This window comes from Lagenorhynchus albirostris, chromosome 13 (assembly GCF_949774975.1).
Source record: "Lagenorhynchus albirostris chromosome 13, mLagAlb1.1, whole genome shotgun sequence".
NCBI classification, from domain to species: domain Eukaryota; kingdom Metazoa; phylum Chordata; class Mammalia; order Artiodactyla; family Delphinidae; genus Lagenorhynchus; species Lagenorhynchus albirostris.
The window spans coordinates 58,435,370-58,462,605 of record NC_083107.1 but is presented as its reverse complement, the minus strand read 5'-3'; the positions used below and the strand labels follow the sequence as shown (position 1 = coordinate 58,462,605).

The window sequence follows — 27,236 nt, the reverse complement described above, 5'->3', positions numbered from 1 at the left end:
TAGTTTTCAGACTAGACTTTCTCTTGAAATATCACCATAAATAACTTTCTTCCTGAGCCTAAAACAGTAGTGCTCTGGGAACACTTGGGACTCTCATATCCTGAGAGCTGATTTAAGTTAAAGATGTGCATGCCCCACTCAGCCTGTGAGCATCCGAATATCTATGCAGAGAGGCCAGTGGATCTCACATGGTAGGGAGAGGTTGACAGAAAAACGGGTGAGAAAGAGTTTTTCAAAAAGGGAAACAGGTTAAAAAAAGGTTGAGAAAATTGATGGAGAGACACCTCTATATTTTAAGGGAAAAAATTAGAAATTGATGTGTGACACTAAGTTTTAAACACAGGAACATAAGGATGTGCTGTAAGCAGTGCAGAAAATATTGTTTTGGAAAATTGTCAGACATTCAAAATAGTCAATATTTTTGTACCTAAACCAAATAACTTATTTTCCAAAATTTATTCTTGCTTTCAAAGAGCTTAGTGTACAATCTTTAATGTTATCAAACTTATTAAATATCTATAGAGATGTTTTTATTCCTTCTTCTTGCCTCATTGCCTCCAGAGATAGCAGCATTCAGTGCTCTGATTCTTAGCAAGAAGACTGAATGTGTTGTGTTTCTTCCTCATGTACGTAAACCTGTTCATCTGAAGATTGTGGGATCTACGTGAAGGACTGCTGTGGATCCCATCTGTGTTTCTAAGTGTGTTGTTTCCACTTCACACTAGATCGCATCCCCTCTTCTCATCATCACATTTTCCTTTTAAACTGGTGCAAACCCTTCAGCATACAAACAGGCTCTTATTTCTTTCATTTTAAGCAAAAGAAACCTTCTCTTGAAGGTTCTAACTCTGTCGCAGTTCACGGCTTCCTTTTATGTAAAACCTGAAAGACCAAACTGCTCCGCGTCTCTCCTCCCATTCCTCATTAAACTCACTCCACCCACAGCACTCCCCTTACTACTCTTGTCAAGGGCATCATCGGTGATTTTCACCCTTGCTAAATGAATGGTCCATTCTTAGTTGTTTTACTCCCCCATCAAATAGCATTTGAGGCACTGATCACTTCCTTCTTCGGAAATATCAGTAATTTCTTCACTAGGCCTCAAGGATGCAACAGGCTGCTGGTTTTCTCCTTCATTCCTTCCTGGTCTACTTGTTCGGGAGTGAGGCGGCTCTCTCCTCCTTTTAAGGTTACAAAGCCCCAGGGCTCTTTGCTTAGATCTCTTTTTTTTCCAGGCTGTACTCATTTCTTTGGTGATCTTATCTGGACTGCTGGCTTTAAAATATGATCTTTACAAAAGTGACTCCCAATTTTGTATCTTGAACCCCTAACTCTCCCCCAAACTCCAGACTCACATCTCCAGCTGCCTCCTTGGCACCTCTCAGGTGTCTTATATATTTATTGAACTTATCATGTCCAAGCTTGCTTCAACCAAATCTTCCCCACCTCCGTTAATGGTAACTTTGTCCTTCCAGTTGCTCAGGCCGCTAATCTGGAAGTTATCCTTGACAATTCTGTGAAACCCAACATCCAGTCTATCGGTGACCTCTTCTCACCACCTCCTCTGCTGTTACCCTGGCCGATCTGCCTTCTATTGGACCAGCTTCCCTAGTCCCACTCTTAACCCCTAATTATTCTGAACACTGCAGCCAGAGTGATCATGTTAAAATGTAAATCAGATCACGTCACTTCTCTGCTCAAACCCTCTAAGGGCTCTATTTCTCTCAAACAGAAGCTAAAGTCATTAGAAGTGATCTGGACCCATTAAACCTCTGACGGCACCGCCTGCTCACTCAGTCATTCCTCTCCAGACCAGTAGCTTCGCTATTCCTCAGATATATTAAGTATATGCTCCTGCCTCTGGGCTTTTGAATTGACTGTTCCCTGTGACTTCACATATTTTTTTTCCTAGATACTTGCATGTCTCATTCCTGCACCTCCTTCAAGTCTTTACTCGTATGTCCCCTTCTCCGTGAGGCTGGCTCTCACCATCCTGGTTAGGTTTCACTTCCCTTGCCCCTACGTTCCCAGTCACCTTGTCCTGCCTGCTTTTTTGTTCATAGCAGTTACAACATTCTAACATATATCTATTTGTTCTTATTACTTATTGTCTACATTTCCTCACTAGATTATTAATCCCACGATATGGATTTTTGTCTGTTTTGTTCATTGCTATATTCCTAACATCAAAACTGTACTTGAAACAATAAATATTTGTTGAATAGTCAGATGGGCCCTTAACAAATGCTTATAACTAAGGTCACTCAAAACCAATTTAAGTGTAAACATCAAAGGAAGCTGTATGGTAAAGAATCAAATTATGGGAACTTCAGGATGAACCATCAACCTCTTAAAAGATATCTAAAAGCAGGCAAACTCTGAAAACATATCCCTCATATCTTGTTACTATTAAGTACTCACTCTGTGAAAGGCACTGGGTTTTATACATACTACCCTTTAAACCTCACAACAGTCCCAAAGAGTAGATCTATTGACCTCAAATATTGATGAAGAAACACAGACTCAGATTATTTAAATAACTTCTCCAAAGTCACACATCTAGTAAGTCATGGGCCAGAATGTGAACACAGAGATTTGATTCCAAAGCACCTGCTTGTTGTACTCCACCACCACAATTTTTCCTTTTCTAGATGAGTCATGAAGGTACAGAAACCAGCTTCTAAAAATGGGCTGTAGTTTTCTTCTTGCCTCCAATAAGAATCAAGAGCCCTAAAATAGTAGAATGACTATAAACTGCTTTTTTGGAATTGTACTCTATCAAAGCCCTCCTTGCTACATGCATCTATCTGCAAAAAGGTAGGCTCTGCTGGTGGCCGAACCCTAGCGTCTTAAGTGCCCTGAATCTGTGATGAGCTAGTGACTAAAATAAGTAAAAAAACAAACCACCTGGTTAAAATTGAAAAGAAGTGATGTTTTAAGAGCAAATTTGGAATCAGGTCTGACTAATCAATATTGTTATTTTCCTATAGCTTTTAAATTGATTTTCTAGAATATACTCAATAATACATACTTGGATTTCACAGTGGCCTACAAATGGAATTTGTACAAACTGATGATTTTGTGTCTTTAAACCAGGGGTGAAAAAAAAAACAAAACAATGAATTTTGACTAGTCCTGAAAGCAGTCCTCCAAATACCAGGAATCAAAGTTGAGTCAGTGGTCTCAATCACTGACTGTCACATGATGTTGGCTAAGTCATGTCACTTACTTCAATTTTAAAATAAGGGTATTAGATCTCTTAAGGATTCATTAGTTTTCACATTCTGTAGTTCACCATGAATGACCTCATATTTGCATAATTCTTTACAGTGTACAACTGTAAGCTGTATCTTTTTATGCCAAGCCCAGAAAGAACTGCTGAATGTCAGGCTGCCATGTTCCAGCAGGTCTCAGCAAAACCTGCCTTTTGAGGGACTGTGGTATCTTAAAACTTCTTTTATGGAATACAAATGCCTCAGCCCTCCCCTGCAGCTTCATCCAGGTGACACCCAAGGTCACTAAAGTACTAATTTTCATCCCAAGGGCCTCCCACTCACTACAATCATAGAGCTTGATACAGAAGGAAGTATTCAACTTCTTTTATAATACTGTGATACAGGAAAAAGCGCCTCCAAAGCAAGACCATGATTAAGAGCAAACTATTTCTATGGAAAGTATGAGCTAAAATGAGAATCACTAATGGCATTAAAATACTGCCTTCTAAAATAAATACATGCAAAAATAATACACTTGTGGGCTATGTAAGGCATTTTTTTTTATTATTTTTCGGTTTATCTTAGTAATGCCAGAAAAATAACAGCCGTTATTTTCACTTTAAATGCAAACCAAATACTGCTGCACACAGAGTACAAAGATTACCTACGAACATGGTTAGGTACAAAGGCCATATTAGATGTATAGACCAAACTTTGTTTTTACATCAGAGTAAGACTGACAGAGCAATTTTTTGGACAATTATTTTAGCAAATAACCGTGCTACTAAACAAAGGCAAATACACATATATATACATAAACACGTTTCAACTGAAGTTATTCGTGTCACTTTGACAAACAAAGGCTTCTTCTCTGGTGGGTTTCACCAGATATTTGCACCCCAAAGTCCCCTGCCCTGATCCCGCCCCCAAATGCTGACTTGATCTGAAGAAAAAAATCAGAGATGTTCTTAATTAAAGGCACATTTGGCAGCTACGGAAAGTGGCATGCATCTGGCACAGGTGCACTCTCCCTATAAAGCCACACCACATGTGACTTCCATCCACTATGCATCTTGTTTGAGTGGTAGTCCAATGTGATCCACCTTTAGCTAATTTGCTTTATAATTTTGCAGCAATTGGCTACTTAATGCACTATTTTCATTAAAGGCAAAAGGGAAGTTTGCTCACAGTTGACAGAAAATGCACTTTATGGTGTCAAAAATGGAAAATAAGGCATGAAATTTACAAAACAAGTTACAAGTGCTTTTGTTTAGATTTATCATAGACTTCATGCTTTTCTTAACTAGCGCTCAAAATATTTCACTGGCTCATGTATAAGGAATTTTGAAATGATTTTAAAAGTAATGAGATGTTTCAAAAGAAAAATACTGAATAAATAAACTAAGTCATCACTTTCCCTTATAAATAATTTTACTGCATAATTCTTTCAGACAAACTGGTATTAACCCTGTGATGCTTACTTTACTGGTAAAGATTTATGTGCAACACAACAGCACCTACACTTGTACGACAGTCATACAATATAGGTTAAAAGAATAAGTGAACCTACCTATAGCAGCAGAATACCGAGAAATAAATGGTTAAATTTTTCTTTCTGAATCTGGAGGGGAAAAAAAAGGTTTTCCTCAATATGTATAACACTAATAAATTGAGACACCTCCCCCCATTTCCATTATCTGTTTTGCTGAGCCACTTAAAACTCTGAATTTAAGCTGTCATGAAAAGACAAATGATGAGGTACATGACTAATGTGAGCTAAATTTGAGAATTAAGACAAGATTGTGATCATAGATACCAACTAATTTTTGGTTTGCCTAATTTTTGATGTACAGAAAAAACACATTAAGGAATTTAGAACCATAATATAGCCTCCAACTGAAATAGTACTAGTTCACTACACTGTTCTGTTAATTGGAGTATAATTAGTGTGGCATGCTCCTTGCTAAATTCAGATACATTAAAACATTCTTGAGTTGTTAGAGCACAGTAACCTACTAAACACATAATTTGATACCCAACAACCTTTAATTAAGCAAACTTTTGACCTTTGTACATTTCCTCATAATTTGTAGTCTTAAAACACATTTGGAGATCTGGGAAGAGTAATTAACCTGTCTTTCAATAAATTTAGAAACATATATTTATCTTTTCCTGTTTTTAAAAGTACTTAGATGTGAAAAGCCTCCCTTTCTATTATATTGGTTATCAGCCCATTTAGGTAAATTCAACCTTGAAATATTTTCTTCATTTTGTGATCCAAAGAAAATGAAACATCTAAGAGCACTTACATTTCTAAAAGAAACGTTCCATATTTTGGAAGGTGATTTAGGAAAAGTCACGCTGCATTGACTGTCTTGTAATGTCCTGAATTCAAAAGCAGAATTTTGTGGTGATGCATTTGTCTTCTCAGCCACTTCCTGTCCCTGGAAATTTTAGTTACTACAAAGAATAAGTTTGCCAGCTAGTTAATGTTTCACATGTGAAGAAGGCAAGGATACAGTTTTCTCAACTCCACTGAAGGGCATCCAACTGGAATTTTTCTAATCAGTTACCACTGCAGAAAATATTTTTACCCAAATTTTACACTTCAGAATAAAAATATCCTCTATCCACAATGCATGTAAAGCTGATGCACAGTGAAGCGGTCGCCTAGAACCATGAGGGTAGAAGAATGCTTCCCTTTGGGAGAAGTATGATTAGAACTTCAAATCTGAGTTTTTTTTCTTTATACAATCAGGCAGGTTGAAAAGAGGTCATTACCTTGTTGAAGGCTAACACACTGGCCAGAGAGATACTGAATAGGCTCCAATGGGACTTTTCTCAGGTTCTCATTTGGAGTGGGGGTGGGGTAATTAAAGAGAAGTGTGCGTAAGACATATAAAGGGAAATCCTAGGGACGATGTGGCTGGTCTAATAAAAAGTCATGGAAATTCTGGAATGTGTATTATGATTAATTGTAGCAGCACTAGTACGTAGGCTTAGATAAATACTTGTTGAATGAATGGTCTTATGGACACTCTGCGTACAAGAGGAGATTTGAAATTAATTTGGGGGGAGACTTTTAAAAGGAGACATTTTACAAAGAGAAAAGTGGCTACCATAATAGGAATGGTACAAATATTAGAAAAAAATTATTCAACTTTAACAAATAAATAAAGTATATGACAGGATGGACTGCTAAATGATGATGCAACCAACACTCTAGTCTTAAAGGACTATATATTGTACTACTGTGATGTACATTTAATGCTCTAATAAATATCACAGAAAATTATTAAAGTACTAGGTTTCCACCACGATGCAGCACTTCTAAAAATGTCTCTAATGGCATCGTTAACAGAATTGCTGAAATGTTGCTTCATTATTCAGAGGACACATGCATATACTGATAAACTGATGACTCTCTAAGGATGGAATACTGCACACTTCACAGATACTATAGTGGAGATTAATAACACTTTTTCTCTTCAACAAGTTGCATGCATTTCAATCACAGTATTTGTTAGACTCAGAAGATCAGTACATAGGCTTAATGAATAATCCATATTATGATATTAATGATGTAGGTAGATGTTCTATTACGAATAGTTCTGAAAGAGCAAAGACCTCAAGCAAGGTAGAATGTTTAATATAAACTTTAACAGACTTTATACAGGTTACCTAGGAAATTAAAAACCTTACAAAGCTCTGCTTAAAAGATACCCATCCTATTCTAACCAAATATTTTCCTACATGCCAAACTGCAACTTTAGATCATTCTTTAAGATGAATACATACATCCAGAACTAGAAACCAAGGCGTACCACAATACGTGCTTTTATGCTTAGTGTTTGTGTGTTTCAACTGAAAGAAATAAGAATCAACCATTTTCTCATATAATAATTTAATATATGCCAGCCAAACAAAGTATTTGTATCTTTATTCAATTAAATTAAAACAGACCTGCCAGGTATATTATATAACATTCACTATATACACATGATTTAGGCAATGCAAGGTAATTCTAGATATGCTGCTCACTCAACTATTAGTAAAACATGAACGGTGTCAGCGATGCCCAGCAAGTACTCCTTTCACACTGGGTGACTGCATTTCCATAGTATGGTTAGAGGGACAGCTACAAGCCATGACATGGATTACCAGTAAACTTTTGTGGGAAAAGGGGGGAAAATGACAATCTAGCATAGATTAACAGTCTCCTAAATGTAAATCATATACTTGACAGTTACATTGTTTTAAAAGTTCTTCTGTCATTGTTAATGACACAAAACTTCTCTTGTTTGAAGGCAACACCACCACATTTTGTTTGTGTAGGGAGGGTGGGTAGGGGAATGCTCTTAAAATCGGTATAATTATTCTTAAAAAAAAAAAAAGTACCTCTTTGGTGAAGCCTCGGTACCCATTCAATTCACTGTAATAATCTGTAAACAGGACTGTAGTACAGTGCTGGGCCTTGATTCCAACAAGGTCAGGTACCACAGCCTTTCCTCACAGTCCTCTGAATGATTTTTAAGAAAATATTCTAAAGTAGGACAAACAAAAGCAAAGGAAAACAAAGGAGGATTTGAAGATCCCTGTTTAAGATTTCTTTTTAAAAAGTGCATAATATTTTGAATTACAAAAACTGTCATCATGTGGGCCTGCTGGACACTAGACTGTGTTTTTCATCCCTTTAATGATAAAGATCACTTCACAAAAAGAGGACTCCTGCCTACTGGCTGGAGAAAGTTCCCTTTACTTGATTTTCAGGTGCAATCAGTTGTCCACTTCCTCTAGATCAGTCTTTCCATATTCTAAACGAACACCATTTTCACTTTATAATTACATCTAGGTTAAAATTCATTGTCTTATACTGCATCTTGAAGTAGAGTCGTTAGTGTTTGGAGTTCTCATTTTAACTCCTCAGTGCTGGCACGTTCAGTGCATCCATCGCCAGCAATGGATTTGGGGCCAGGAAAATGTACATCCTGGTATAGAGGAACTCAGGAAGAATGAGCATTCTCCAACAGTGGTGGTCCATCTCTGTGCATGGATGGGTGTGTATGCTCCCTTTTGTAAGTTTTTGGAGGGAGTTTAGGGATATGTTGAGAAGTGCTTTGTCGTGGAGGAACAGGCGGCCCAGCAATGGAATGAAGGTCCACTTCTTGTGTCAATGGTGGTGATGGCAGATGCCTTCTTGTGCCGTGAGGAGAAGGTGTTTGAGGAGGAGGTGGTGTAAAGGGGGAAGGGCTGTTTGGGAAGAAGGCATTACTATGGTCACTTTTTTTGCCCAAAGGGGGAGGTTGGAGATGTAGTGGTGAGCTTGAGAAAACATCAGGTGTCCTCACGGGTTCTCGTGGAGGTAATAAGGGAGGGCTTTCAGGAGGATCTGATATAGAGGTCCGGTCTGATACTGAATATCGTGGTGAATAGGCTTTTGATGTGGGTTGCCTAGGAGGAATTGCTGGGGGGCTGTCCAAATGCTTAGACATGATCTAACATAAACGGGAAAAAAAAAGACATTTATTAATAATTTATGTAGCACCATGAATATATTAAGAATTAAGCTGGGGTTTTCAAATATGCTATTGGAAGAACCCTAGATGTGGATCAGGTCATTTTGCCATGTTTTAAAAATTGGAGGTTATGGCAGTTCATTCATTAAAATTATTTTTCCCTCAGTGTTAAGTTTTTATTTTTCTCAAAATTTTGTTATTTGCTACTGCTTACCTATTATTGAATCTAATATAAGATCATTTCCATTTAACATAAATTACCTGTCAACTTTACAATTTTAAACTTACTATATTAACATTTCATGATATTCTGCAAAGAGTGTCTTGACTTGCCCAGGTGCTCTGCTCTCTGGACACTGAGAACACTGAATCATGTTAACAACTGGCAAAGAAAGAAATTCCAAGAGGTAGAAAAAATAGCTATTATGAGCCTTTAAGGTCTCTTCTGACCCAGAATTTTAATGAAAATCCCACTTAAAAGCATGCCACATTCACCTATTAAAGGTTCAGATAGGTAATATTTAGCACTAAGATACCATTTCATTTAAAATGTGCTTTCATATAAAGCTTCAGACCTCTTTCCTTCTCTCTCTCTTGTATCTTTTAAAGAACTGTTTGAGACTGCATTACTCTTACATTATAGGTTAAACTTTTTTCTTGACAGTACCCATAATTTAGATTTACAAGGGTTTTGAAAACCTACCAAAAAACTTTCAGAAGAAAGGAAATAAACATTACTGCATCGTAAATCCATACTTAATCCTTGTTTAAACTCTATTAAGCCCAAATACTCTGAGTATTAACCTAATTCAGTTAGAACTAAACCAGACACAAGCAATTGATTATACTGTAACTGTAATGATTCCAGTTTCCAGATAACAAGGTTTTCTACTTTACCTTAGATGGCGAAGATTCCGCTGGGGCAGATTCTGGTCGTCTTCGTGGAGGAACAGGAGGGGGGACAGGCACTTCATCAGTGCTCTTGGTTAAACTTATAGATGATACTGAAGCAGATCCTGTAGGATGTTAAATTTTTTGAAAAGTTCACAGGAATTTTATTTCATCTATCAATCCTGAAAAGACTTGGAAACTGCTTATATTTATTAAAAGAAATGTACAGAAGTATCAAAAGCAGTTCAATAAATCAACAACCAATAGTATTTCCTTTATTAAAGCAAACTGCTATAAAAGCATGCAGAAATTTCTTAGCAGAATTTTCAGAAAAAAAGCTGCCTAAGATATTCTGTTATTATGTTTCTTGAACAAAATAACATTCCCACTGTTAATCTATTACTGGAATTTTTTATTTGGATCTGAGTCTCAGATTTCTGGAAGAGACAGCAAACTATTAAAAACCTTTGGAATGGTAATTTCTGTTAAGCTTTTTTGATGGGCTCATTTTTTCCTCTGACTTTATTAGTACAGAATTTTCTTGCCTTCACTGGATAGTCCTTGGGGATAGTTTCTGATCTTAACCACTCTCTCCAATGTCTCTCCCGGCAATCCCCTCAAAGGATGCCAGGGAGAGAATCTAGTGCCTGGGGGAGGGGTCTCTCCTCAGTGTGCTTAGATATTGTTCTCCTTGGCAGGGAAGCAAAGTCAGGTTCATCATACTCTAATCCAAAAATTTTCATTGTGATGGAGGTATTTAAGATGACTGAGGCAGTGTGCTGATAATAAAAACAGAAATTACACTAGAATCTGGTGAACCTGATTTAGGAGTAAGTTGATAAACTGGCACCAAAAGGTTAAGTAAAGCCTCTAACTGTAACACATCTTACAGACATTTATAATGACAAGGACTTAATATAAGCATATAAATAATTACACTTTGAAAAACATTTATGTAAGTTGTTAACTAGTTTATCAGCGCAATGAAAAAGATATGAAAAAACACTTAAATGGTCGTTCAAAATTATATTTGGCAGGTTCTTTTTCTCCTTTAAACACTGACAGTTTTTATTTTGCCAATTAAATGTTATAACAATATAGAACTTAAAAAGAGTAATTTGTGTACTGATATTATTTAAATGAACAACATTTTGATCACCTACCTTTTTTCTTAAGAGACTATGTAAGTTAATTTAGCTTTAAGAATACTTTCCATTGTACACATTCTGAAATCATTTGTATGAAGAACAACAACAAAAAACGATTAGCTTAAAATTTATGAAATAGTTTGGTGAATTGTTAGTTTACTTTAAAATTAAAAGCAAATACCTACATTGGAACTTTATTTTGCTTATCAGTGATGAATATTTAGATTATATAATACAGATAGGTACAATGATAAGATAGCTGTTCTAAAGTCAAATAATAGTCATTTGCCTACAATCTGTGCTGTTCCCAGGCTAAGTGACTTAGACACTGCACGTAGCTGCCAACATTCTCATATGCGCATGCATGCTCTTGCTTTTTTTTTAAAAGTTGAGCATTAAAATATGTTTAGAACTCCAGAGCTGGAAATGAGAAGTGGTTAAATGTGGAAGCCACCCATATAATAATGTTCTTTCAAAAGAGAAAAAAAGATTTTACAAAAAGCATGAAAAATATGTAAGTTTAAGCAAATCATTTATGGTCAAAAGATAGCACAAGTGAAGGCCTCACTTCTAAGATGCTGCAAAGCAAGGTACCAATACTGCCAGACCCAAGACGAGTTTTAGCAGGAAAGGTTACATTTGGTTTAATCTTTAAAGCCAAAGCGAAAATTATGAGTCTTAAACCAAATATACTAACTTGGGCCATGGGGCAGTGTAACCTGGATAAAGACGGTATCGCTGCCTGTGAAAGGAAACAAGAAAAAGTATATATTTTTTCTTTCACTGATATATTCAAACTCATCTGTAAAAATTTATGATAGAAATGTTATTTTTGTCATTCTAGTTTTAAAGAATGGTAGAACAGTTTAGCAAAAGCTCATTACTACTTACTTTTGAGAAAGATAAAGAACTAAACTGCATTAATATTGGGAATTTTCCAGATTCCTTTTAGATTCACTACTTGATGCCATAATAATTAAATGAAAAGCATTCATGAGAAAACTATATACAATATCCTGTATATTAGAGGAAGACTTTCAAAAAATGTATAAACCCAATGTGAGCAAAGAATTCAGCTGGACCTACAGAAATATGTCATTTACTAAGGATAATTTTGAAAAACCAAACTTGTGAAAGTAAGTAGTAAATAATAAATTTATGTTATAAAAATTGAAACATAAAAGGAAATTTCTTACTACTATAATTATTATAAAGTTTTGGAAATGTTCTTGGGGCATATGTTCATCACAAAATAACCACAGCTTTGGATATTACAAACAAGCTTCAAAGTGATATAGCTTTTTTTCCTTCTATATTTTTAAACACTTAAAAAAAATCATTAAACAGTTTTGGTGCTTAGACAGATTTTATATAGGAAACTCTGATAATTTTTGAATGTCTAATTTCAACAACACTAGCCCCAAGAGCATTAAAGTAGAAAAACTGAGACAAAGGCTAGAAGATCTATACTGCTTCTAAATCGATATAGGTGTTTAGGTTACACTGCCTCATATTACCAACATATTGAACAGATAATATCCAAGAGACTAAAGCAATACCTATAGCACTAGACTGAGCTGATTTTTAAAACTTCAGGTTTCTCTCATTTTTGCACAATAGGCAATCACTCAAATAATTAGGGCTGTTGTTTTTCTAGCTTCTTTGCTCAGAATGAGGATAATTTAACGTCCTAGGTTCAGTGGGCGGAATTATTAATTTGATTGCTTATACAGATACAGTGTTCTTATTTCCCAGACAGCTCCAATTTCAAATAATCTATCCTATTACCTCCTTTCCATATGTACTGATATTTATTTGGAGGCTCTGGTTACTAAGGGTAGCAATCCAGCTAATTCTAATAAGTTAGCTCTCAAAAGATTAAAATTCATTTTACACTTTGATATTAAATAATTCTGCTACTGTGTCAAAGATTCTGTTTACTAAAAATCAGATTCTCTTCACTAACATAATAGGGGTTAAAGGGGGTTATCTGCTTTAGTGTTTACTACTTATGTTTTTTCCAGTTTTCTTGGAAAGGAAATAAATATGCCTTCTGGAGATAAGCCTCAAGAACATGGTCGTATACTTAGTACAATACAGGAGTAAAATCAAAAGACAAAGCTCATGACAGTTACCAACTGCAAGCTTTTAGAAAGAATGATTACACCTATGCATACACACTTGTGCACGCAGACGCAGACTTGGCTTTGATCATATTTATATATAGCACAGGCTTAGATTCATGTGTAAACTTGGGGCACTTTTCTGAATTGTCACTTCAAACTAACTGCTTGGTCTTACTGCCTGGAAAATGCTATTTAAAAACTCTCAGAATTAAACATTATATATATCAAGAAATATATACTAGGAATTCTTGTCAGCTAGGTACTGAACAAATTTATTGATAATGACTTAGGAGTGAAACCCAGTTCATCAAAAAGTAGTATCAATTTGTTAAATACAAATCCCAGACAACAGATCAGTGGTTCTCCATCGTGGCTGCACATTAGACCCTGCTAGGGAGCTTTTAAAAAATACTGATGCCCACGTGCCAATGCCAGTCTAACTCAAGTGTGGGCTGGGCATATAGGTATTTTTTAAAGTTCCCCAGGGGGACTGTATGTCCAACCAGGGTTGAAACCACTGTTGAAGATAATCTCCAATTTATAATTGAGTCATTCTTGGAATAGGAATAAGCATTTTCCTATAGAAAAAAATTATATAAATCATGAATAACTTCTTAAACGTACAATAGCCTGTTAAATGCAAGTGTATGAAATCAGAAATTAATCACTTATAATAATCTTCTATGAAGAAAAGCCTTGCATTCCAGCTTCAAATGCTTGGAATACATTTTTTCTTGTTAAAGCTTTCGCTACTAAGGGATGGGGCTAAAGCTCATCTGCAGCCCACAGACCAGGCCAGACCTATGGCTTCCTTTTATGACCAGGCAACCTTCAAACAGGAAAGTACCAAGAGCACTTCATCCTCCTCCCTCCATGCTATAGCCAGAGATGCAAAGCTGGGTGGTCTCTCCCCTTTTCCCGGCCACTGTCATCATCACCTCAGAGGTGGACCTGGTCAGGATAAGGTGTGGAGCAGGGTTCTGAACGTGAGAATGTATGTAGCAGCAGTAGGTAGGTGGCCAGTTTCCTTCCCTCTCTGTCTTCACCACAAAGCTTTCCGTGACCATTCTTGCCTACTCCGTGGTCATCTTTGTGTAAACTTCTACAGCATTAATGTCTTTGCCACTCATTTAGCATTTTGCTAATAAATTAGCACTTATACATCTTCTCTGGTGAAGCCTGCAATCTTACTGAGAGATGAAAAAAATCATGGTACAAACAGAATCAAGCACTTAACAATGGTTAAACATGTAACTATGATTTTCTTGGTACTATGATTATTTTTTTAACATCTCAGTAAGATTGCAAGCCCTAACAGAGAAGGTGTGTCACTGCTTAGCAAGAAATGAGATATGCAACAGATACTGGCTGAAAAAATTAATCTTTGTTTTTAAAGTAAGTTATTTTTGGAAAAAAAACTATAAGAAGCAAAAAAAAACTATTATAACTGATCAAAAATTCTAGTCAAACTCTGCCTTTTAAAAAACGTAAGCAATGGAACTTTTTGCCTCATTGTATGGAGTGGAATATGTTCAGATGACTTAAGAATGTAGGTACAGCAGCTCTTTCCTGCCAGGCCCTGAGGGAAGCAAGGAAGTAGGTATTCACTCTAGTGGCAACACAGTGAGTACCAGTCTGGACGTGCTGGTGATCCACCCCCCCTCCCCCATAACACTAGCAGATCTGTTAAGCAGAGTGGGGTCAAAAGCAGATGAGGACCTTTAATATACACAGACCACTAATGAACTTTAAGTAAGGGACTAACTGAGCATACAGATGGTTTTATATTATACTGGCTTACTTAATTTCAAAATCAGTTATTTTCAATTTTTACTAAGAACAGAGGGAGTAGTAATAGGGGCTTTCTTTTTCACAAAGGAAGAGAAATGGAAAAAATCTTCAGGGCTAAGATTACAAAGCCTAAGGTTTCTCCACTTGTCTAGCTATTTTTAGTTAATATTCTTCCACTGTCACATATGACAAAGCACTGATCCAGAGCGCTGCATTCCAAAATGATTCCCTTTTCCCTGTTTGACTAATAATTTAAAGATTTAGCACTAGTAGGGAAAGTAGTAGGCTTATCTCCTGTTTTTCTACATCTCCCATTTTCAGCTACTTAAACTAAGAGAAATAGAATTTGCAATTGATGGCCTTCATGTGATTTCACTAATTCACTCATGGGAATCTTTATAATATAGATCACAGCCAACTGCTCTTGAAAAAACACCCTTCAAACAGTTAAATGGGTCATAATAAACAAGGATTTTAAGTCAGGTATACTGTGAAAAGTGCTGCTTTTATTTTATTACCTAATTTAGGAGGTTGGCGAATTGGGGAAAATAAATGGGAATTTTTTTAACCTGGTGTTTATTTGAACTTATAAAAAATATCTGATAGCCTACTGTGTGCATAACATGACTTCATAATCCTCAGTAGCCAAACAAGGCCAAGTTGTGGCAATTCTTAAAACAAATACACTTTAGGTGGTAAAAAGATAAGACAAACTGCTGGGTAACTACAAATATATATACAACACGGGAATAAATAAACGGGATTCTGGACCAAATCTCAAAATAATATACCTCCAAAAAATAATTTTTTTTTAAGTTAGATTCTCTGAGTTGGAAGAAATCTTAAAAATCTAGTTTAATCCCCAGAAGGCACAGAAAAAGTATTTTATCGAAAATCAGAAAGCTCACTAGCAGACTGGGATGACAAACTAGGATTCCTAACTCCTACGTCAGTGCTTCTCAACCTCCTCCCGAATAATAATGTCATGCTGCCTCTCACTATTGGATTCTATAACATCAAATATTAGGGCAGAACTTGAACTGTACACTGAGCTAGGACAGCCAATGGGAAGAGCATGTGGAAATGGTTGTGAGAGGGTTAAAGCCGACTGAATTCAAACTCTGATTTGATAATGAACAAATGAAAAAAGGTTGTGGGTTCTTAGTAGAGATTGAAAGCTCCACATGAAATTGATTAAAAAAATTAATGGAAGCATGGTGCTCTAGATATAAAAGGCAGCCTCTTCAAAGGGCTAGGGCTGGGCTGTACAGTTTGGCACCCATTAGCCACATGTGGTTATTAAGCATTTGAATGTGGCTAGTCCAAATTGAGATGTGCTATAAGTGTAAAACGTATACTGCATTTTGAAGATTTAGCACCAAAAAAGAGATTGTAAAGTGTCTCAGTAAATTTTTATACTGATTTCATATTGAAATGACAACATTCTGCATATGCTGGGTTAAATAAAATATATTACTAAAATTAATTTCACCTAATTCTTTTTGCTTTTTTAAAATGTGGCTAAAGATCATTTAAAGTTACACATGTGGTTCACATTATATTTCTATTGGACAGCACTGATTTAGAACTAGGAAAGGGATGAGCAACAGTATGCAGGCTGTGAGATTTGTACAGCTGGGCTTGAAAGCATAGGAGTGTATTAGCTGGCACTATATACCACCTGCTGGATGGTGTAGACTGAAAAAGGGTTAAGTAGGAGTTTGAATTTGATACATTGCAAAATTAGAAACTACAGAGTTTGGTTGGAAAGGAACCAGGTACTGAGCAGTATTCAAATATAATTTTGGAGGCAGCAATCAGATTGACATTCCATGCAGATTTTAGGAGTTATCTTTGTTTCCTCCAGAAGTTAGAGATGCATTTTAAATTCACCAATTGAAAACAAATGCTCAAATGAGATTTCAATTACCAATTTCATCATCAGGCCTATCTGTAAAGTATAATACATTTAAAGAGGGTTGTTCTAACAGATAAACTGCTGGAGTTTAGAATTTATTTTATATTTCTATAATAATAGCTTTTGAAATGGTATTTGATTTACCTACAAATTTACAAAATATATATATATACAGATTCCTTTTTACCTCTTGCACATATAACACTAACAATTACTTAAAGCACTTAAAACTTGAGCACCTACTTGAGTGAAAAGGGCTTGAATGATCAGAATCAAATACGCTGCAAACATCTGTGGTACTAGAAGCACCAGAAGCAGGAGGAGGTGTTAACGGTGTTCTTGGAGAATTTGGTGCAGATGCTGTACTTTCTGTTTCACTTTCAGGGATCCTACTATAACTAATTTTCCTTGGCTCTTGCTGCAGAGGTGTGGGATGTCTCATAGTACCTGGTCTTGGGTTTGATGGACGAACACCAGGAGATTTTAGGGGATAGCTATATTTTTTTGGCTGTAGACATATCAAAAGAAACACAACACTTACAACACCATAATGGAAAAGAAGGTTCTTCTATAAATGCTTGGTAAAATTCGATTAGTATCTAGGAAAACCACAAAGCACTAATAAAGAAGTGACATAACGATTCAAATCAAAGTGTCCAAGTTGAAGAGTTAACACCCCATTTCCATAAAGCCTTGGCTATCTAAATTATTAGGGATGCCATCAGGATCATTTGAGCTATTTACAAATGCATTAAACTGCTTGAGTTTTCATCTGTTTATGTTAGTTTTATGGCATTTTTTTTCTTACAGAGTGATCATTTCTCAATGATATCAGTGTGTCTCATTGGAGCAGACTATATAGCTATTTCCAATTTGCTGTTTTTAATCCATCTTTTAAAAAACTGTTTTAGGCCTTGAGAAATTTTCTTGTGACGTAATTTCATAAGCTTTGGTTCACAGACATTATGAGATTTATCTTGGTTACTTAGAAGCCATTTATGTTTACTTCTTGATTCTTGACTTTCTTATGAATAAGAGAGATTATATTCAGAACAGTGAGATGATGATACTGTACATAAACTTGGCCAGGCAGTTACTAGTAATAAGAAAGAATGGAAACTTTATTTCACCCCCAAAAAAGTATCTTTAGCCAAGCCTGTTATTTTTATGGCTAATGATTCAAGGTTAAAAGTTCTCATAAAAAGTACTTATATAAGTACATATATTTATTATAAGTGAATTAGTATAAATTATCAGATTTCCTGCCCTTAACATAAATACCGAATAACATTTTTTGTTAAGTTGGCCATATTTGCCCAACTTCTTCATCTATCATATTAGGATTTATTCACATTAATATTAGTGCCCATTTACCTGGAACTAAGTGGAATAATCCTGAGCATATTTATTAAGCATTTATTCACTATTTTTATCCATTACATGTGCACGTCATCTCTAAATGCCTTTATAGAAAACTATAAACCACCAGATATAGATGACAACTGTAAAAAATATATAAATGTAAAAGAAATATAAATGTATGAATGCTTACAAATCTTGGGAGAGGCTTAGGATTTCGTGGTTCTATTTCTAGGGATTTGTTGAAAAGATAATCTGTAAATTCTTTTTCCATACTATTTCCCATTGGATTCAAGTTTTCAAAGAACCTCTAAAACAGATGCCAAGAAAAACAATTATTAATATTAAATAATTTAAGTTCAGTTTAAAGTTCATGAAAATAATTTAAGAAAACATTTAACGTAAGAAAATTGGAATTATTTAAGTTTTATTTTCCTTTTCCTCCGTAATAAACCTGCCTCTTATCAGGTGGTTATAAACTTAATCAGAAATATGTGTTCTCAAATAATTCAACTTACTTTGATATCTGATTCTACTCGTAAACAATAAGGCTGATTTTGGTACTGCTGGATCTCGCCTGTTATTTCTGCTACTTTCCTCCTTTTGCTAAAGTTTATAAGCTCTTTTCCATGCCTTTTTAGGACCTCAGGGTTGCCTTCTTCTGTTTTCAAGATATTAGTTAGATAAATTCCTAGAAGAGATAATAAATTATTTCAAGGATAAAAATGGAAAAGGCTAGTTTTTTTCTTTCTCAGTAATTATAGGTATATTACACTGTACCATCTCAACCATCATAACCAAAGAATTAAGGCACAAATTTCCATTCTATGAAAAACAACAAGCTAAGTAAATATCAAAGAAAGATTTTTATAAGTATCAAATTCTTCTGTGACTTAAGTTCTATAAATACCCAGGAAAAAGGGAGACCAAGTTTAACAAAATTAATAGATTTTCAGGAGCAATAACCAATTTCCCACCCCCCACACCCATATGTTATTTAACATTAAGTCATGGTTTTGTTAAAGGAGCTTTAAGAATAACCCATCACTATTAACACATATTTTTGGCAAAACAGGAAAACGTCAAATTTAGAGGATCATATTTTCTGCTTACTCAGCTCCTGAGGCCCCCAAGAGGTCGTTAGGCTTTGTAATCAGAGGTAGTACTGTTTGGATAGGCTGACTCGTGAAAATGTGGGCGGATGTGCAAGCCTATCAAACACAGGACTGCATGTGATTTATGTATATTCTGGTCTTCAGTACTTCTAGAATTATGTCAACCTGGTAAGGGAGCTCCTGTTTCCCCACCACTGCAGTTTGTGCACTGGATGAGGAGGAGAATGAACAAAATAGCAGGCATTTTAGTTCCTTTCTGTTCTAGCATAAAGGTTCTGGAGCCAGCTCTGCTGCTTTCTCCTCTTGTGATCTTGTGCTTAGCCTTGGTTTGCTCATCTCTAAAATGAGGACAGCAGGGTTGCTGTGAGAAATAAATGAGTAAATTTATGTACAGGCTTAGAATGGGGCCTGACAAAAGTAGATGCTTAATTAGCTGTGGTTGGGATTGTTGATACTGTTGTTGCTATTCTTGCCCTATCCTATTTCTGCCTTTTCCTCTGAAGTACTGACTATGATGCTTTGGGGAAAAAAAAAGTGTGAATATCTGAGTTCATTTGCTCAGTACACATTTGCTGAGTCTCTGCTGTACGCCAAGCACTGCATTAGGTACTGCAGGTACAAAGATGAACAAGACACACAGTTCCTGACTTCAAGCAGTTCAGAGTGTTGAATGTGGGCTACTACAGTACCATTTGGTAAGTGCTATATTAATTAGTACTAATGCATAAGATGCTATGAGAGCACAAACAAGATGTGCCTAACTCTGCCTTGAGCTGTTGGGAGTAGCAGAAGCATCACAGATTAAAATATGCTTAAAGTAAGTCTCAAAAAATGAATAGAAGTTTAATAAGCAGAATAAGATAGAGGGGCATTCTAAGCAAAGCAGCCACGTGTTTGAAGGCACTGGTTTTTGTGAAGCTTGGAGGCATACTCAGAAATGGCTAGCCTTTAGGGGTTTGGTCTGTGGGGTGGAGGAAGAGTGGCAGGAAATGAGGATAGGCAGAGGCAAGGAATCAGTAGTTCTAATCCCTTCTCCACCACTGCAGGTTAGCCACTGGATGAGGAGAGGGATGAACAAAGCAACAGGCACTTCAGTTCTAATGACAGATTAGTGGTTCTAAATGGTTTTGTGGTAGAGGCAAACGTTTGGGTTTTTTTTGGCTGCACTGCACTGTTTGTGGGATTTCAGTTCCCCGACCAGGGATCAAACCCAGGCCCTCGGCGGTGAGAGTGCCAAGTCCCAACCACTGGACCGCCAGGGAATTCCCGACGCAAACTTTTAAATACGAGAATATTTGGCTACGTTCTTGGCAAGATTAAATAACTCAAAATCAATAGTGAACAGTTAGCAATAATGAAACATGATAGACATCAATGCCTGTTTGGTTCTAGAAAGCATCCAGTTACTCAGTGTATTAGTTACTTGGCTATTTCTCAGCACCTAGGCTACTCTTGATTATATATTCATAAGACAAATTGACCATGTGTTCTAGTAAGCACAGGCTCTTTTATTTTCCACATCTGCCTGTCACTGGCTTTTTTACTTGCAGTCGGTTATATTCTCCTCTACACTAAGTTGCATGACCCACTTAGTTCAATGTTCAGTCTGACAAACGTCCGTGACAGTACACATATTTAATGGGAGCCAAAATTAACCTTCCATGTTGGCCACAAATTGATGGCCCAACTATGAAGAGTTTGTGGGTAGTAGCACCCGTACAGGGTCACAAAGAGCCTTTTTAAAAGAGCTTAGCTTTTATCCAGTAGGTAATTAGGAGACTATCAGCATCTTTCCATTCTAGAATGATTATTCTAGTTGTACTGTGACGCTAGATGGGTTAGAAGGAGTTAAGACTAGAAGCAGGAAGCTCAGTTAACAGAGTAAAAGTCATCTTGGTGAGATGATGAGGGCTACCTTAGGGCCCACGGGGATAGAGTGGAGTGCATAAATATCTAAGAGGTAAATGCCACAAGGACTGATTAAGTGGTTTGGGCAGAGGGTAGGCACAGCGGGAAGGAAGACTCTCACCTTTGTGCTTGAGGGACTGACTGGGTGGTGGTGTAATGACTGACCTGGGGAACATGGGGATAATAAATTGTGGGATATTGTAGGTGTTAAAAGTATACTTGAAAGAAGTTGTGAAAATGCTTACAAGTAGCATTTTGGGAGAGTTCAGGATAAAATTTGGAATTATTTTATGACAAATTAACGGCTAGTTAAAAGGAGAACAAATAATTAAAGAGGTGGTGTTCAAACTTTGTTGATCATAAACTACATCAGTAAAAAAATGTTTAAGCATGCACTCTCTCTCTCTCTCTGTGTATATGTATAATAAAAAATGTAGTGCAAATATGTACATAGATGTACATAGATTTAATTTTTTTAAAAAAGGTCATTTTACATACCCTGCTCTAGGGACAGCTGTTCTAGGGAGAGGGAAAGCAGAGCATTATGACAAATGATGAAGAGGGGTGAGGTTTCACCTCTTGGCTGACACCCTTCCCAAGCTATTCGGGAAAAAGTGGCTGCTCAGGGTTCAGAGAGCACTCTGTTCATACTTTGATTTACACGTTTCTACAATACAGTGTTATATTTACAACATAGCACTATAATTTATATTTCTGCTCTTTCAAGGGAGCTTATTGAGGATAACACTATGTTTTACTTGTCTCTCTATTCTCAACACCTAGCCCTGGGCCTGACACATACAGGCATTCGACAGATATTTCTGAGTGAATAAAAGCAGCACACTATTTCAGAATAGAAAAGAAAGCATTTGCAGACTAGACCGGGATACAAGAGACATACGGTCAATTCTAAAATGGCAGGAAAGCAAGAGTGGAGATGGAACAAACTGACAAGAAACAGAAGGAGAGCACAAAATTAGAGCAGTGTGAAAGGAAAAGAGCAAAGCTGATGTTACAGGCTTGGAGTTTTGTGCAGAGAGGTGAGACTTGGTTGAGGTAGAAATCTACATCCTTTTACCTGAGAGGAAATGTTAGTTTGCCTATACATATTCATTCTACCTATGAGTAGAACCTTGTAGTGTATGGAGAAAAATTGGGAAATAGACCAGTAGCCTGGCATAGCCTTGGAAGGAGAAATTGCCTGACTTTTATTATTCTGTAAATAGTGCAGTGCCAGCAAAAAAATCTGAGTAAGAATTCTGCTAAGATGATAGAGAAAGTAGAAGTGTCAGATACTACCCCTGAGCCTCCTATAGAGGAGAAAAAAATCCAGTATCCAGAATTAAGGATAAGAATCTAGAAGAAGTTTCTACAATTGATCATACAGATGAAATGGAACTAAGCAGCAGCAATAATATCTACCTACTGGGTCAGAACCATGAAAGGCTACCTGGCTAACCTTTAGCTTGGAAATAGCAAAAATCTCCTAGAGCAGCAGAACTGACCAGAGACTTAATAATCAGGAAGATAAGCAGATATGGGTAGGAAGGCTGGCAGGCAGGCTGTCTGCACCTATCAAACCACCTGCATGTTTGCAATCACTCACTAAATCATATGGCTCACTTTAGAACACAATGGAATACTACTCTAAATATAGGTCTGAAATTTCCTTTTTTCTCTTAACAACATGTTAACAAAAGTCAATTATGTTAGTTCATAGAGATCTGAAAGAGAATACAGTTTGTTTGTATGAATAAATGTCCACCAATCAGGTGATATAATGGAGTAGCAGGGGCCAAACATGAGTCCAGTGAACAGGCCCTGTGGTTTCATTTCACCTCTGTGTAACAGGGGCCATAGGATATCATGAGTAGCATGACTATAAGTTCAGTGAGTGTACTGAGTGACTAAGATATTTTGCTTTTTTCTAAGCACCTGACATAGCCCCTGATACTTAGTGGTACTCAAGAAATATTTGTTGACAGGTTGAATGAAATGAACATCAGACTGAGGTCCTTCCCAGGCTCCCTTGTATGAACTGGCACCATAGTTACCACACTTAAAAGTAAATGCATAGACTTCAATGTTTTATCAGAAGGAGAAATGAACGCAACAGTTTTATCAAGAATTTAGGGGGAAAAGTCCTCAGAAAACGGAAAAAATTAACAATGATAAAAAGTAATACATGACATAAAAACTATAAAATCAGAGAGAATAACTGTTTCAACTTTTATTGTTTGGAAGAAAAACACAGTAAAACAAACAAGTAAAAATAGAAACAAAAACATGTTGCAAATAAGAGCAATTTTAAAAGTAGCATTTTTATAGAGTGAATGCTAGTACTTTTAGAATACTGAAATGAGACAACTGTGTAGCAAACAAAACTGAAATAGAAAAAAAATTAAGGAAGAAATGAAAATGTTATTATAGAATTACATACTACAAAAGATTCTAGGCCCAGATGGTTTTTCTGTTGGAATATTTCAAAGTTTAAAGGCTAGATCATTTCATGATATTCTGGAATAGAATAAGATGGAAAGCTGCTTAACTCATGTTACAAAGTAAATATAACCATAATAACAAAAGCTGATAAATATAGGACAAGAAGAAAAACCACAAACCAATCTCACTTATAAAGATGGATGCAAAAATCCTGAATAAAATGATAATGAATAGAATTCATTTGTATAGTTAAAAGACTAATCCACCATGAATATAAAAGACTTAATGTTGGTTAACAGAAAGGTTCAGTATTAGCAAACCTATAATTTTAATTTGCTAAGTAAGAAAAATCATTTTGCTCTAAGACAGCAAACTATAAAGGTAAATGTATACTGCCAACAAAAACACAGAAGATAACTATGCAAAGAAATTGTCTTAACATAATAAATAGCATCGAATCAAGCAAATAGCAAAATTATACCTATCCCTGCTGAAACAGAGATGAAAACAGAACTTCTTCTTTTTATTACTGTTTAACCTTTTTTTTTTTTTTTTTTTGCGGTACGCGGGCCTCTCACTGTTGTGGCCTCTCCAGTTGCGGAGCACAGGCTCCGGACACGCAGGCTCAGCGGCCATGGCTCACGGGCCCAGCCGCTCCGTGGCATGTGGGATCTTCCCAGACTGGGGCACGAACCCGTGTCCCCTGCATCGGCAGGCGGACTCTCAAGCACTGTGCCACCAGGGAAGCCCACTGTTTAACCTTTGTTTGGGAAGTTGTGACTAATGCTGTAAGGCCTAACACAGAAATAAAATCAAAAGAAGAGACACTATTGTTATCGGTAGACATGATTAAATATCTAGAAAATCCCAGGAAATTAATAATTCTTGGAATTAAGGGAAATTGACTATTAAAAAATGAATACCATTCACGATCAAAAATACCTAGGAAAAAGCTAATTATCATAAATGTTCTTTCCAAATTAATTGATAGATCATTCCAACTGTATTTTGGGGAATCACTCCCCCTCCCCAGTTCATTTGGAAAAATAAAGAGACAAAATTGGCAAAGAAAATACTGAAGAAACATCAACAAACCAATCTTATTATATATGAAAATATTATAAATATAAAGCAGGATTTCTTTCCTCCCTTCCTTCCTTCCTTCCTTCCTCCCTCCTTCCCTCCCTCCCTCTCTCTCTCTCTCTCTCTCTCTCTCTCTCTTCCTTTCTTTCTTCTTTTTGTGGCTGAGCTATGTGGCTTGTGAGATCTTAGCTCCCCAACCAGGGATCGAACCCCGGCCCACAGCCGTGAAAGTGCCGAGTCCTAACCACTAGACCGCCAGGGAAGTCCCTAAAGCAGGATCTCTTACCCTTGGCACTACTGACCTCTTAATAAACTGGATATTTCTTTGTTGTGCGGGCTGTCCTGTGCACTGCAGGCTGTTAGCAATATTCCTGTCCCCTACTGACTAGAGGCCTCTAGCACCCCCCAACTCGAACAACAAAAAATGCCTCTAGACATTGCTGAATGTTCCTTGGGGGACAAAAATCGCCCTGGTTGAGAATCACTGATTATAAAGTGCCAATCATTAAGACTGGGGCACTAGCATAAGAAGTTAATGGGATGAACCTAGAGATTATCATACTAAGTGAAGTTAGACAGAGAAAGACAAATATATGATATCATTCACATGTGAAATCTAATTTAAAAAAAGATACAAATGAACTTATTTACAAAACAGAAACAGATTTATAGAAATCGCAAACAAACTTATGGTTACCAAAGGGGAAATGTTGGGGGGAGGGATAAATCAGAAGCTTGAGATAAACACACACACACTACTATATATGACAGATAACCAATAATGACCTACTGTATAGCATAGGGAACTCTACTCAGTATTCTGTGATAACCTATATGAGAAAAGAATCTAAAAAAGAATTAATATATGTATAGGTATAACTGAATCACTTTGCTGTACACCTGAAACTAATATAACATTGTAAATCAACTGTACTCCAATAAAATTAAAATATAATAAACTAAAATAAAAAGAAGTTAATGGGAAACAATACTTTTTAAAGAAGGAGGTACCATATATAAATGGGGATGAAGAAGACTTATTCAATAAACATGGGTCAACATATAAACAATCTGGTGGAGAAACAAATTTGAATATTTCATATGATATCTAAAAGAGACTTCAATTTGATTGAAGAGCTAAATATAATTTTAAAAGTCAAATCATAAAGCTAGGAGAAAGTATGACTGAATGTTAAGTTACTAGACTGGAAGAACTTTCTACAGTCAGAAACAATAGAAATCATAATGGGAAAAATGGACAGATTACAGAATTTTAAAAATACTGTATTTCAAAGAATAACAACTAAAAGGCAGACTGGGAAAATATCTAGCTCAAGAAATATCCAGCTAGATATAAATTATCTAGTTAGATTGGCTAGCTAGCTCAAGAAAATATTCTCAAATACATAAAAAAGGTATAAATATGAAGATATTCATTATAACATTATTTAGGAAAGCAAAAAAGCTGGAAACAACATATGCGTCAGGTCATAGGGTAACAGTTAAATAAACTGTCATACCAACTTTAAAGAATATCATGTAGCCATTAGAAATGGTAATTATGAAGACTAATAAAACACAACAATATATCTAGGATATGGTAAGTGAAAAAAGTGAACAATGTGTACCTGTCACACAATTACAACTATATACAATATGTATATGTACAAAACTGGTTGGTTATAAAGCCTGAACAAAATGTCAATTGAAAAAATATCAGGACATAACAATGTTACATGCAGTATAACTTAAAGCTATATAGAAAATATATAAATAGAGATGAGGAAAAGGCTAGAAGAAAATACACCACATACTAAAAAGACTAAACACCAGATGTGTAATTGAGGTCATAATTTTTTTAAGTATTTAGAGGAAGAATTATGAGAGCATATATACCAGCAGAGAAAAGAAACCAGTGTGAAAGAGATATTGAAGATATAAAATAACAGGAAATAAGCTGGGACGAAGTGAGAGGGTGGCATGGACTTACATATACTACCAAATACTACCCAGATAGCTAGTGGGAAGCAGCCACATAGCACAGGGAGATCAGCTCAGTGCTCTGTGACCACCTAGAGGGGTGGGATAGGGAGGGTGGGAGGGAGGGAGACGCAAGAGGGAGGGAATATGGGGATATATGTGTATGTAGAGCTGATTCACTTTGTTATAAAGCAGAAACTAACACACCACTGTAAAGCAATTATACTCCAATAAAGACGTTAAATAAATAAAATACAGGAAATAAATGATGGAATAAGATAGAGGAACCTACAGAAAGGGAGAAGATTCAGATGGTAGGTTTCAGTCTTAAAAGAAAGAAAAGGCACTACCTTACTCTGGTGCAGAAGGGAAGGAAAAAAGAATAGGTAAAATTTTGATGCGTAGAAGGTGTGGGCCCAGAGGCACGTGCACTATGGTTTTTAGCCATGTGAGACTGTTTATAAGCAGCATGATTATCAAGTATGGGTAAATATGGCCATGCCTCTTCTGTAGAGTGTTTGGTTTACTAAAAGTCAATAAAAAGATTTCTATGAATATTAAAACAGAAGTAAGCATTATACAATATTGAATGGCTGCACAATATGGAAATAAAAAGTGGAATGTACATATTGGGCTTCATCTTAAAAAAGTCCTCATAGAGAAAAATTCTAAGGGGATTCAGGTGCTAAATATTTGTTAAGTACTTTCTGCTGGTATATTAGACATGTGTTTACTCAGTCATTT

At 36.2% G+C, this 27,236-nt stretch overlaps 1 protein-coding gene across 2 annotated transcripts in view; it reads right to left on the bottom strand.

The window, feature by feature from the left end:
* Positions 1 to 7,102: 7,102 nt before the first annotated feature.
* SOS1 (SOS Ras/Rac guanine nucleotide exchange factor 1) overlaps positions 7,103 to 27,236 on the bottom strand; it is a 157,337-nt gene continuing 137,203 nt past the window's right edge. Inside the window, exons 18-23 of one of the 2 annotated variants that reach the window (XM_060168550.1) lie at positions 18,483 to 18,655; positions 18,158 to 18,274; positions 16,849 to 17,113; positions 11,468 to 11,512; positions 9,629 to 9,747; positions 7,103 to 8,710 (exon numbers count right to left, since the gene is read on the bottom strand). In XM_060168550.1, the coding sequence (XP_060024533.1) occupies positions 8,219 to 8,710; positions 9,629 to 9,747; positions 11,468 to 11,512; positions 16,849 to 17,113; positions 18,158 to 18,274; positions 18,483 to 18,655 (1,211 nt within the window). In that variant the 3' untranslated portion in view covers positions 7,103 to 8,218. The remainder of the gene's footprint in view (positions 8,711 to 9,628; positions 9,748 to 11,467; positions 11,513 to 16,848; positions 17,114 to 18,157; positions 18,275 to 18,482; positions 18,656 to 27,236) is intronic. The other variant, XM_060168551.1, reaches the window with a different exon arrangement.